Genomic DNA, 14,644 nt, shown 5'->3' on the forward strand with positions numbered 1-14,644 from the left:
CCTTCTTTCAAAAACCTCCGCAACGTGTCATCACTTCCGCTCTTAGCGCCTTCAAAATAAGAGCTCAAGGCATATACTGTATAACAGCGCATAACAGGAACTTAACATCACAAAGAGGAAAGCCCATGAAAATAGGTTACAAAAGTTATTTAATAAGAAGCCAAAAAGTGCAAAAACAATAATGTTCGTGTTGGAGGAGTTGTGAATTAGATACACCTGCAGTCTGCAGGTGTACCTAATGTTGTGGCCCTGCAGTCATTCACAACTCCTCCAACACGAACATTATTGTTTTTGCACTTTTTGGCTTCTTATGAAATAACTTTTTTAAATAGATTCAATCTTGCACGTGGAAAGTTTAAGTGTGGGCTTTAGTTGATATAACAATTCTACGGCGGGGGTGCAGGAGGCGGGATTACTGGAGCCTCAGCCAGTGCGTCTTTTGCAGCCGTTTTATGATCGCTCAGCACAAGAAATACGTTACACACATACAGTTGTTGACAAAATACACTGTACATTATATACCTCAGCTAACTAAACTATGGAAATGTATAATATAATTCATATAGCAATACAGTCTCACTGCACAGCAGGCCAGCAGTTAGCCGAGTCCGGAATCCATGTTGAGGCACTGAGTGACGTGCCTCAACTGGCTGCTGTTCACCGCACCGTCTCTTCTCAGTATTTGAACGGCAAATGTGAAAATTCAGCGATTTTGAATAAAAATAATCTAAAACTGGTGAAGTTAAATGGAAAATAACTTTATAGTATAATCACTGGATACATATAACAATTTAATTATTTGTTTTTCTTTTTACATTTTTTTTCTTTCCATGATGGTGACTGCACGTCACTGCTATTATTGACGTTTACTAATCGATTTTATGATCGCCCATTTTCGAATTGCGATGCATCTAAAAATCGATTATTTCCCCCACCTCTACTTCCCCTTGGCCTCCTACCGGTCAAGTGTGCCCTAAACACCTTCCCAGGGAGGTGTCCGGGGGGCATCCTGACCAGATGCCCTTACCACCTAAGCGGCTTTACTCTGAGCTCCTCCCGAATGACAGAGCTTCTCACCCTATCTATAAAGGACATCCCGCCACCCGACAGAGGAAACTCATTTTGGTCGCTTGTACCCGTGATCGTGCCCTTTCGGTCATAAACCAAAGCTCATGACCATAGGTGAAGATGGGAACGTAGATGGACCGGTAAATTGAGAGCTTTGCCTTCCGGCTCAGCTGCTTCTTTATCACAGTAGATCAATACAGGGTCCGCATCACTGCAGACGCCGCATTAATTTTAAATATTACATAACCATTTTTTTTTGTTGTTATCAGACAACTAGCATTTATTAACACACAAGTGCCGACAATTGGTACCGTTAAGTACTGGTATCGGTTCCCGTATGCTGGGAGTTAGTACCGTATTGGTTCAAATGTGAAAGGCACCCCGTCTTTAACTACAGTTGCTATCTAATATCATCCAATTGAAAAGCTGTACCAGAACATTGGATTTTTGCAAAGATACACATGTACCCTTTTGGTTGGTGTTATCTGATCTTGATCTAATTCAGCTCCATAGTTTTTTTAAGATTTTCCCAAACTTTTATTGGAGCTTGATGGAGCCTTTGGACATGTTAAACCTCTAATTTTCTTTGCTCCTAGAGCATGTCTTCCCATCACTCCCTTCAAACCCTTGGTCTTTCCGTGTGTCAGCAAGGCGTGTTCCTGTCAAAACCCGAAAGTTAATTTTCTTCGGTGGTGTTGAAAATCCAATCAAACCCACATCTCCTCTGTGAAGACGGAGCTCCCATTACTTCTTCTTCGCGGGGGGAACCCTATTAGTTGATGTTTATGAGCTTAGAAACAACGCTTTAGGCGCTGCCATGATGACTTAAGCCTGTAAGCGAGCTGAAGTATTACACGGAAACAATGAGCTCGGTCTGAGGGAAGTCTGCGTAGAAGAGGCAGTGGGGATTGAGGGGGCATCCATCATCTTAATAGAAATGACAGGAGGGAGAAAAAATATGTGTGAGTGCACTGCTGACTTACATTGTGTATTGTACGTACATGAAAAAGAAGATTTACACATCTCTGAGTGGATGTGTGCTGGTTTGTGTTTGACTCATCTCGTCTGGTATGTGATAGTGGCGTGGCACAGTTGGGAGAGTGGCCGTGCCAGCAACCTGAGGGTTCCTGGTTCAATCCCCACCTTCTACCAACCTCCGTCCGTTGTGTCCTTGAGCAAGACACTTCACCCTTGCTCCTGATTTGTCGTGGTTAGGGCCTTGCATGGCAGCTCTCACCATCAGTGTGTGAATGTGTGTGTGAATGGGTGAATGTGGAAATAGTGTCAAAGCGCTTTGAGTACTTTGAAGGTAGAAAAGCGCTATACAAGTATGACACATTTACCATTTAATTGGGATCTGAGACCTTTGAGAGGCTGGTACTTAAGGGAATTACACAGACCTGATCCCTCTGTGCATCTTAAATCACAGAAGAATTTAAGCCACTGCAAGCATCACAGCACAGTAGCACCGATGTTTATGCTCTGTTTCCTTTAAATATGTGGCATGTCATCATATTTGTGCATCTTTTTTAAATGCACTGTTTTGTCTCTCTCTCTCTCTCTCTCTCTCTCTCTTGCAGTTCTGTCAGTACTGCAGTTGAGTGAGGAACACACACTTGTCCCTCAGAGTAAGTGCATGGGTGACGTTGAGGAATTGGCAGCCTGCTATGAACGTAAGCTCATAGAGGTGAGTGCATTCCTTCGTTATACATTATGCTGTAGCACAAGGTAGAGCGGGTGTCTCACAAAAGTGAGTACACCCCTCAAATTTCAGCAACCAACTGTATTACAGTATAGCAAGAGACACTACGATATAGATTCAACTAGCATTGACATTAGAGTAACCAGTATGTAGATTGTATAGCTGCATAGATTTAATGTCCACAGAAAATTACTAAACATGCAACACTTATTTTGTAAATAAGCACAGTTGGTCTTTGGTTTGCCACCTTTTGTGTTACAAACACGCTCCATTTGTTAGGAAAAAAACACAATTGGTCAGTAAACACGGTTTAAAGGCCTACTGAAATGCGATTTTCTTATTTAAACTGGGATAGCAGGTCCATTCTATGTGTCATACTTGATCATTTCGCGATATTGCCATATTTTTGCTGAAAGGATTTAGTAGAGAACATTGACGATAAAGTTCGCAACTTTTGGTCGCTGATAAAAAAGCCTTGCCTGTACCGGAAGTAGCAGACGATATGCGCGTGACGTCACAGGTTGTGGAGCTCCTCACATCCGCACATTGTTTACAATCATGGCCACCAGCAGCGAGAGCGATTCGGACCGAGAAAGCGACGATTTCCCCATTAATTTGAGCAAGGATGAAAGATTCGTGGATGAGGAAAGTGAGAGTGAAGGACTAGAGGGCAGTGGGAGCGATTCAGATAGGGAAGATGCTGTGAGAGGCGGGTGGGACCTGATATTCAGCTGGGAATGACTAAACAGTAAATAAACACAAGACATATTTATACTCTATTAGCCACAACACAACCAGGCTTATATTTAATATGCCACAAATTAATCCCGCATAACAAACACCTCCCCCCTCCCGTCCATATAACCCGCCAATACAACTCAAACACCTGCACAACACACTCAATTCCACAGCCCAAAGTACGGTTCACCTCCCCAAAGTTCATATAGCACATATATTTCCCCAAAGTCCTCATCATACCGAGACGTTTTCAGCAGGATATTTTGCGTGAAATTTAAAATTGCACTTTAGTAAGCTAACCCGGCCGTATTGGCATGTGTTGCAATGTTAAGATTTCATCATTGATATATAAACTATCAGACTGCGTGGTCGGTAGTAGTGGGTTTCAGTAGGCCTTTAAGAACGAGTTAGACATTGGGTCTGATCTACTAAAGTTCGCCGTGGTTTAAAACAGGGATTCTTTACCGTTTCGACCTCGGGGCCAAACTTTTCAACGACAGAAATATTAACACAGAATTAGTAGTCATACTCTTGATTTTAATTTCATTTAATAATTATATTGAAATCCACAGTTTACAACTTAGTTAAATGATATGAAACAACGTGTTAATCTTAAGTATATTTAACACATAAACCTTAGGCTTTGGTCAGGCTAATTAGAAAATTAAGTACTAATCTTCATAAGAATGGTCTTATAAATAACTGACGGAGAATAAATTGACATACAACGTCGTTGTGCTAAAATAAATGAACTGAATTATTAGTACATATGTTTCTTAACTAAACTGTCAATAAAATTAAAGTGCAAATGAAAATATAGCTTCACCACTTTAATCGTTATTTTTGCACTTCTCTATGACTTTAGCACCAGTCTTCCTTTGTTTGGTATTCTCATTACTGCCACAAGTGGTGGGAAAGTATATCACAACTGAGTACCGCTGCGGACCACAACTGAGAAACAGATGTTTTTGACGGCCCAACAATGGGCCCCTGTCCTATGGTTAAGAAACACTAGTTTAAAACATGCAAACTTGATAACCCACACTAGGGTTGTACGATATACCGGTATTAGCATAGTACCGCATCATAATCGGTACTATTCCACCTCTGAAAAGTACCGGTCCGCCAGTCGGCAGTGTTTTAGCTACTTCTAAATCACTAATCCTCGCCTCCATGGCGACAAATAAAGTACGTTTCTTACAAGTATCATCCCTGCAGGACGAGGAATAGCTAAACATGTTTCACTACACACCGTAGCTCACCGGCGTCAAAATGTAAACCAACGCCATTGGTGGATCTACACCTAACATCCACTGTAACGATACCAAATTACAGGAGCGTATCTAGTTGATACTACTATGATGACATCAATATTTTTTGGCATCACAACATCTTCTTTTGTTTAAAAAAAAATGTATATTACGTTTATAAACTTAGGAAATACATCTCTGGACACATGAGGACTTTGAATATGACCAATGTATGATCCTGTAACGACTTGGTATCGGATTGATACCCAAATTTGTGGTATCATCCAAAACTAATGTAAAGTATCAAACAACAGAAGAATAAGTGATTATTACATTTTAACAGAGGTGTAAATAGAACATAAGTAAGTAAGCAGATATTAACAGTAAATGTTCAAGTAGATTAATAATTAATTTTGTACCACTTGTCCTTAATAATTTTGACAAAATAATAAAATGATAAATGACACAATATGTTACTGCATATGTCAGCACCCAATTTAGGAGCCTCTGTTTGCTTACTCACTAATAAAAGACAAATTGTCTTGTATGTTCACTATTTTTTTTTAGGACAAACTTGCAATAAGATACATGTTTAATGTACCGTAATATTTTTTTGTTAAAATAAGGCCAATAACGCAATTGTTTGTGGTTCCCTTTATTTAGGAAAGTACCGAAAAGTATAAAAATAATTTTAGTTCCGGTACCAAAATATTGGTATTGGGACAACACTGTGTGTGTGTGTGTGTGTGTGTCTGTCTGTGTGTGTGTGTGTGTGTGTGTGTGTGTGTGTGTGTGTGTGTGTGTGTGTGTGTGTGTGTGTGTGTGTGTGTGTGTGTGTGTGCGTGTGTGTGTGCGTGTGTGTGTGCGCGTGTGTGTGCGCGTGTGTGCGTGTGTGTGTGTGTGTGTGTGTGTGTGTGTGTGTGTGTGTGTGTGTGTGTGTGTGTGTGTGTGCATGTGCGTGTGTGCTAGCGGCCCCACAGAGACAAAGACAGTGGATGACTGACAGGAGGGTTCACTTTCAAGAGGTTTCTTTCGTTCCGCTACAGGTAGCTCGAAAAGTTATGGGCACATTTTGATTAAACTTTCCGAAATGTCAAAAATGGGATAAGGAACAAGTAATTACATTTTGGGGTGATCCAGATCACCGCCTGGATTCAGGATGTTTTTACTATTATAAGATAGAGCCTGGCGGAGGGTTATTAATTATTGAATTTAATGATTTTATTACTAGTGTGTATGTTATGTATTGTTTTAATGTGTTCTGTGCACAGTGTATAGCTTAGGTGGTAATTTAGGTATAAGGTCCGATTTACATCGCAGTCTAAGAACAGAACTCGTTTGTAACCCTAAGACCGCCTGTATCTGGGAACAGACAAGTACCAAGATAAATGTCTCTCCTGAAGTCAAGCATAGCGATTGTAGTGTCATGGTCCGGGGATCAGTACTGTATGTACTGTGAAGAGCATGATTCCCTGGAACTGGGCTACATGGCAATTTTCCAACAAAATAAGGAGTCCAAACAAATCTCCCAAGATGACAAGTGCCTTGCTGACAAGGCTGAAAGTGAAGGTGGCCAAGTATGTCTCCAGACCTGAACCCAATTAGCTCTGGTGAATTCCATGCCCAAGAGGATTTCAGGTTCTGTTCGAGATAACAATGGTGCTCACACTAAATCATGACAGTTTGGACACCATTTGTACATGCTCACTGTGATGTGTACTCACTTTGTCCGGTATTTCCACAATAATGACTGCATGTTGAATACATTTCAAATAACACTAAATCTATACTGACTTTCCAAGATGTACACTGACTATTCCAACTTATAGTATATTCATGTTTCATAAATCTCAAATAAAAACATACTTATTTAAACATACTTTTAACAAACAATTGCCGTGTTTTTAGCTGTGAAGTTTTTTTTAAAAGTTTTATTTGCTTTTAACGTATTTGTCCTGTAAAACACTTTGTGCACCATTGTGGTGTTGTAAGGTGCTATACAAATAAACTTTGATTGATTGATGTAAAAAATATTGTCTATTCACAAGATATAAGAAATGGTTGCTGAAATGTGAGGGCTGTTCTCACTTTGGTGACATGTCAGTTAAGATAAACTTTGAGAGTTCGGTGCTGAAAAACGGATGTGTGTGCTAGTGACTTCACAATGCCTGGTTTTCACAAGATAGCAACTTACAGGATGTGTTTGACTTTGACATTAAGCTTCACTGTATTTTACTCTGTTGCTCTAATTTAGTCATAATACAGTTCTTTTCAAATAGGCATAATCCATATAGCTCATTTGTTGAGGGTTTCAATGAATCCATTACTTGTGGGTGGATGCACTTGAGTAATATTGTTAGCAGTGTATTTATTCAAACTAGTTTATTGGGTATAATGTTACCATGTGCAAGGCTAATTACAATTACTGTGAGATTGCCCAATGACATGCCAGCTCTATTGAGATTGACAGAATCGCATAGGAATTATTGTATCTGTATTTTTATATTTAAATTTTAAGAGTTTTGGACAATATATATACACACAACCGTGTTTTTAAACATTATTTTTCGTGTCAAAATATCACTTTTGCGTTTTTTTTAGGAGTCGATTGAGGAGTGTCAAAAGATTGAGCTAATTGTTTTTTGACATTCAGACTTTGTTTTTTTAATCACTAATCGAGCAGTATCTATATATCTGTGGCTTCTCAGTGCAACAACACACAACTCCGGAAATGTGTCCAGGTGAAAACTTTCTAACAATAACAGTACTGTGGGTTAATTACTGTGTGTAAACCCACTACATTATCAAAAAAATATGTTTCGAACAAACTTTGTTGGACGCTTTTATCTTGCTTAAACGCTGCACTGATTTGCAGGACAGGAAAATGATCGGGGGCGCCGAAACAAGCTTGGTCATTCGCGTAGATAAGTTAAAAAGTTAAAGTTCCAATGATTGTCACACACACATTAGGTATGGCGAAATTAACCTCTAAATTTGACCCATCACCCTTGATCACCCCTTGGGAGGTGAAGGGAGCAGTGAGCAACCGCGGTGGACGCGCCCGGGAATCATTTTTGGTGATTTAACCCCCAATTCCAACCCTTGATGCTGAGTGCCAAGCAGGGAGGTAATGGGTCCCATTTTTATAGTCTTTGGTATGACTCGGCCGGGGTTTGAACTCACGACCTACCAATCTCAGGGCGGACACTCCAACCACTAGGATAGCATCATCTAGCTAGTTTACTTGTTGTCACCTGCATTCACTCTACGAGCCACAATATTGACGGCTTTCTACTTTGCTGCTAATCATATTTGGATGATTACGATCCGAACACCGTTAGTTCCGAACCAGTTGTAGTTCTAGAGCATTTATTAGTAACCAACGAGGAGGTATATTTTTGACGTGACGGATGTAAACAGAGGTCACAACATTGGAAGCACATCACCCAAGGGTGCGTGGCTATAGGGTAGAGTTGTCAAACAAGAAACGAGTTTTTTGCATGCATATTATAAAATTCTACATTACAATTTAATTGATAATAATGTTAGTAAATTATCTAATGAAAGAAACAAACAATTATTTGGTACATTACATAGGACATGTAAGTGTCCAATATGTTGGTTGATGTGAAGAAATCTAAAGGTGAAATACAGTGCACACATGCACCCAATTGCAGAAAATGTAGTCTTGATTTTCAAAATGTTCTTTCGGGGCTTACGTGGTAAAAATGTTCCTCTTTTTTTCGTCAGTTTTCCTCTTTTTTTTCTCTAAAAGGCTGCTCTTATGCCTATATTAGTATACTTGCTTGGCCACCAATCACAACTTGCCTCTCACCAAGCTTAGTAACAAAAAGTTGGATATCTCCTCGTCTCTGTCCCTCTTACAGGCTGCCTAGTAGTAATACTCTCATATGAAATATGTATTTATCTATAGACCTAGAATAAGAAATATATATATTTTGAAGATTGGGAAGTCTTCCACCTGCTTTCTTTTACCAATGATGTGATTTTCAGCAGTACCTGTCAATAGTTTTTTGAACATGAGCCAGCAATCTTGTGGAACATGTGATCGACTTTTGAAAATGCCATTTTCAAGCTTGTTGTTTCCTACTGAGGCTTGCTAGAACCAGCTACATAGAGTAGGTAACACTGTATTTTTGCCTCTTTCCTCTGAGAATCTTGCGTCTGACTGAAACATTAAGGAGTGGGACTATCCAGGGCAAGCTGCTGTGTGCTCAAACAACCACCAGATACCATCTGTGAACAGATAATACCTGTATCATCTCTCTCTCTTTCGGACTTATCCGGTCTTATCAGGTCGGTAGTGCATTCTTCACGCATTCCTAACTCAAGCTTAAAGGGGAACTGCACTATTTTTTGGAATTTTGCCCATCATTCACAATCCTTATGTAAGACAAGTACACATTTTTCTTTTTTTATGCATTCTAACTAGTAAATAAATGCGTTGTCATCCTTTTATTTTTAAGGTGCGATGAATTATTTATAATCTAAAATAAACTTTCACGAGTTCCGAGGCGAGAAAGCAGCTAACCAGCTCATGATATCAATATAGCCAAACAAGCTAATTAGGGCCATGTGATCATGGCGCCGCTAAAAATAGTTAGTCTGTGTTAGTGCTTATAATAACAATATCACTAAAGTTGGTTCATATTCAGGTCATGAAATGTAAATTGAGTATTGTTGGTGGTTTATGAATGGTTATTTAGAGGGTTTTATGGCCAGAATAGAGGACCTCCCATTGACACCAATCCAAGCTGACTTTTATTTATGTTTTCCCGACTTCATAATGTGTTTCACATTATGAAGTCGGGACCTGGGGTGGACCACTTATGCATCAGTCTGTGACGTCTCGGCGCCTCTACTTGTCTACATGCCAGAGGATCCCCTGCTGGCCTCACTATAGACTGGACTCTCACATTATTAACCTTTTCCACTCGGCATCCAAGGGGCACCCAAGGGGCGATCCCCACATCTGCGGTCCATTCCAGGGTTTCGCAATGTTCCCATTGGGTTAAGTTTTTTCTTGCCCTGATGTGGGATCTGAGCCAAGGATGTTGTTGTGGCATGTGCAGCCCTTTGATACATTTGTGATTAGAGGCTATATAAGTAAACTTTGATTTATTGATGGATTAATTTAAAGTTAAAGTCCCAACGATAGTCACACACACACTAGGTGTGGTGAAATTATCCTCTGCATTTGACCCATCCCCATGTTTAACCCCTGGTAGGTGAGGGGAGCAGTGAGCAGCAGCGGTGGCCACGCTCAGGAATCCTTTTGGTGATTTAACCCCCAATTCGGGGGCGGCGTGGTGCGGTTGGGAGAGTGGCCGTGCCAGCAACCTGAGGCTTCCTGGTTCAATCCCCACCTTCTACTAACCTCGTCACGTCCGTTGTGTCCTTGAGCAAAGACACTCCACCCTTGCTCCTGATGGGTCATGGTTAGGGCCTTGCATGGCAGCTCCCGCCATCAGTGTGTGAATGGGTGAATGTGGAAATAGTGTCAAAGCGTTTTGAGTACCTTGAAGGTAGAAAAGCGCTATACAAGTATACATACTTGCCAACCTTGAGACCTCCGATTTCGGGAGGTGGGGGGTGGGGGGTGAAGGCGTGGTCGGGGGTGGGGCGGGGTGTGGTTGGGGGCGTGGTTAAGAGGGGAGGAGTATATTGACAGCTAGAATTCACCAAGTCAAGTAATTCATATATATATATATATATATATATATATATATATATATATATATATCTACATCCTGAAAATATGCAAACAAAACTGTGTTTAGATAATTGATACTTCAAACTTGCATAAATAAATCTTAAGGAATATAACATAACTTGGCTTCTGAGAGCTTCAAAATGTAATGAATAAAATGTTAAAGTTGTTGATGAACAAGCAATTATTTTAATAATTAAATATGGTCATTTTAAATGAATTATTATGATAATTTAAAATTAATTATTTCAAATATGTTTATTTTAATGTATAATTCTAATGCCTGGATGTAATAAGGAGTCAGAAAAAATACAAATAAAAATACAATTAATTTTGATGTTTTCAGCAAAATATAATAAACATTTATTTAGTTTTTTTTTTTTTTTTTAATTAATAAATATATTTATTTTTAGGTAAGATAAACATAATAATACAATTTATCTCTCGTATGGATGATTTAGTTCTTGTCACCCTGTTGTCCTCCCGTCGTGAAAAAAGGCTGTCCTCACTCAGGTCCGCATGGAGCTGGAGGGGGCGTGGCCTCCAGCTCCGGCTGAAAATCGGGAGATTTTCGGGAGAATATTTGTCCCGCGAGGTTTTCGGGAGAGGCGCTGAATTTCGGGAGTCTCCCGGAAAATTCGGGAGGGTTGGCAAGTATGCAAGTATAACCCATTTAATTCCAACCCTTGATGCTGAGTGCCAAGCATGGTTCCCATTTGTATAGTCTTTGGTATGACTCGGCCAGGGTTTGAACTCACGACCTTCCAGTCTCAGGGCGGACACTCTAACCACAAGGCCACGAGTTAGAATGCATTTAAAAAATGTATCTATCTTCTTGTCTCTCATAATGATTGTGAACAATAGGCAAAATTCCCCAAAAAGTACAGTTCCCCTTCAAAGTGAAGGATGAGGCAAATATACAGTGCTACCTACTTTACTGGACTGTGTTTACCTCCATTTACTAGGGAAGCACAGCCGTATTTATGAGCAGGCTTTGTTTGATGTCATTTATGTACCCTATGACTTTGTAATATTTGAGCCAATTCTCTGGGTGCCTCAAACCAAACCATTAGAGGAGACAAACTCAAGTATTTAGCTGGAGTAAACATTCCATTTGGGCAAGCATTTTATGGCGGCCATTGTCTTTCCATCCTTAACCTCTTCTTGAACTCTGTGTAAGAGTAGAGTCTAGACTTGCAGATGATGGAAATAAATCTCAAATGATTGCCTTGGAGAAGAATAAATGAGACATGTGGCTAAATGGATAGGTTCTGAATCATAGGTTCAGATGATATACCAAGTCTGTCATTGATGTTGTAACCCCATTTATTTATGTTTTATTTCCTTTGCATACTAATAATTTTGCTAGTTTGTTAATGTTTTGTACATTTCAACAGAAGTTTAATATGAATGTTACAGCAGAGAGTATCTGCTAAGAAGTGGAAATTAGCAAGTAGATTAATAAATCAGGAGAGACAATAATATCCACACAGTACAACAGCGCGTCCGACAGCCATTGATATGATGAAGTAGATGGACGACACAGGTCTTTAAGGCACAAGTTTTTGGCAACTGGGGCCAAAGTGTCCGAAAATTCTGTGGTTTTAGAAGGCACAAAACTAAATCAAGGATGCCTGCTCGCCATGTAGGGTCTTTTAATTTAATTTTCCTTCACTTTGCAGGCTACTACAGGTCTTATTTGTCTCGTCTTCCATAACTACAGGTGTTGCTCAATTAATTAAAATATGACCAAAAAATGTATTTATTTCAGTAATTTCATTCAAAAAAGGAAACTAGTGTATTATATATTTTCATTACAAACAGACTGATCTAATTAAAGTGTTAATTTATTTTAATTGTGATGAGTATAACTGAAAACCAAATAAAATCCCAAATTCAGTATCAAATTCAGTATTTAGAAATGTTGGCCAACTGAAAATTATGAACAGGAAAAGTATGAACATTTATGAACAATTACTGCAGCAATACGGCGTAGCGTGGAGACGATCAGTCTGTGTTATGAGAGCCCAGGTTGCTCTGATATTGTGGCCTTCGGCTCTTCCGCATTGTTGGGTTTGGCGTATCGCATTTTACTCTGACAATACCCCATATATTTTCTATGAGGCTGAGGTCAGGTGAGTTACTGGCCAATTAAGGACAGGGATACCATCATCCTTAAACCAGGTACTGGTAGTTTTGGCACTGTGTTTAGTTGATAAGTCCTGTTGGAAAATTAAATCTGCATCTCCATATATATATATATATATATATATATATATATATATATATATATATATATATATATATATATATATATATATATACAAACCCTGTTTCCATATGAGTTGGGAAATTGTGTTAGATGTAAATATAAATGGAATACAATGATTTGCAAATCATTTTCAACCCATATTCAGTTGAATAGGCTACAAAGACAACATATTTGATGTTCAAACTGATAAACATTTTTTTTTTTTTGCAAATAATCATTAACTTTAGAATTTGATGCCAGGAACACGTGACAAAGAAGTTGGGAAAGGTGGCAATAAAAACTGATAAAGTTGAGGAATGCTCATCAAACACTTATTTGGAACATCCCACAGGTGAACAGGCAAATTGGGAACAGGTGGGTGCCATGATTGGGTATAAAAGTAGATTCCATGAAATGCTCAGTCATTCACAAACAAGGATGGGGCGAGGGTCACCACTTTGTCAACAAATGCGTGAGCAAATTGTTGAACAGTTTAAGAAAACCTTTCTCAACCAGCTATAGCAAGGAATTTAGGGATTTCACCATCTACGGTCCGTAATATCATCAAAGGGTTCAGAGAATCTGGAGAAATCACTGCACGTAAGAAGCTAAGCCCTTGACCTTCGATCCCTCAGGCTCTACTGCATCAACAAGCGACATCAGTGTGTAAAGGATATCACCACATGGGCTCAGGAACACTTCAGAAACCCACTGTCAGTAACTACAGTTGGTCGCTACATTTGTAAGTGCAAGTTAAAACTCTCCTATGCAAGGCAAAAAACGTTTATCATCAACACCCAGAAACGCCGTAGGCTTCGCTGGGCCTGAGCTCATCTAAGATAGACTGATACAAAGTGGAAAAGTGGAAAAGTGTTCTGTGGTCTGACGAGTCCACATTTCAAATTTGTTTTTGGAAACTGTGGACGTCGTGTCCTCCGGACCAAAGAGGAAAATAACCATCCGGATTGTTATAGGCGCAAAGTTGAAAAGCCAGCATGTGTGATGGTATGGGGGTGTATTAGTGCCCAAGACATGGGTAACTTACACATCTGTGAAGGTGCCAATAATGCTGAAAGGTACATACAGGTTTTGGAGCAACATATGTTGCCATCCAAGCAACGTTACCATGGACGCCCCTGCTTATTTCAGCAAGACAATGCCAAGCCACGTGTTACATCAACGCGGCTTCATAGTAAAAGAGTGCGGGTACTAGACTGGCCTGCCTGTAGTCCAGACCTGTCTACCATTGAAAATGTGTGGCGCATTATGAAGCCTAAAATACCACAACGGAGACCCGCGGACTGTTGAACAACTTAAGCTGTACATCAAGCAAGAATGGGAAAGAATTCCACCTGAAAAGCTTAAAAAATGTGTGTCCTCAGTTCCCAAACGTTTACTGAGTGTTGTTAAAAGGAAAGGCCATGTAACACAGTGGTGAACATGCCCTTTCCCAACTACTTTGGCACGTGTTGCAGCCATGAAATTCTAAGTTAATTATTATTTGCAAAAAAAAAAAAAGTTTATGAGTTTGAACATCAAATATCTTGTCTTTGTAGTGCATTCAATTGAATATGGGTTGAAAAAGATTTGCAAATCATTGTATTTGTCCAGGGTATACCCCGCCTTCCGCCCGATTGTAGCTGAGATAGGCTCCAGCGCCCCCTGCGACCCCGAAGGGAATAAGCGGTAGAAAATGGATGGATGGATGGATGTATTCCGTTTATATTTACATCTAACACAATTTCCCAACTCATATGGAAACGGGGTTTATACATCTGGACTGCAGGTGGATGCCTCTTCAATGAATGACGCTAATACCCGTAAGCAAGCAACACCAAAACGTTGGTGTGTTTCATTGAGAATATACAACATTACACACAGAGGTCAAAAATCTTTCAAAATGT

General features: G+C 39.7%; 1 protein-coding gene across 1 annotated transcript in view; it reads left to right on the forward strand.

Annotated features, from left to right (window-relative positions):
- Positions 1 to 14,644, forward strand: part of snx29 (sorting nexin 29) — a 376,077-nt gene that overhangs the window by 172,699 nt on the left and 188,734 nt on the right. The window contains exon 15 of the mRNA XM_061967306.1: positions 2,649 to 2,755. Coding sequence (XP_061823290.1) covers positions 2,649 to 2,755 — 107 coding nt within the window. The remainder of the gene's footprint in view (positions 1 to 2,648; positions 2,756 to 14,644) is intronic.

This window comes from Nerophis lumbriciformis, linkage group LG11 (assembly GCF_033978685.3).
Source record: "Nerophis lumbriciformis linkage group LG11, RoL_Nlum_v2.1, whole genome shotgun sequence".
NCBI lineage: Eukaryota > Metazoa > Chordata > Actinopteri > Syngnathiformes > Syngnathidae > Nerophis > Nerophis lumbriciformis.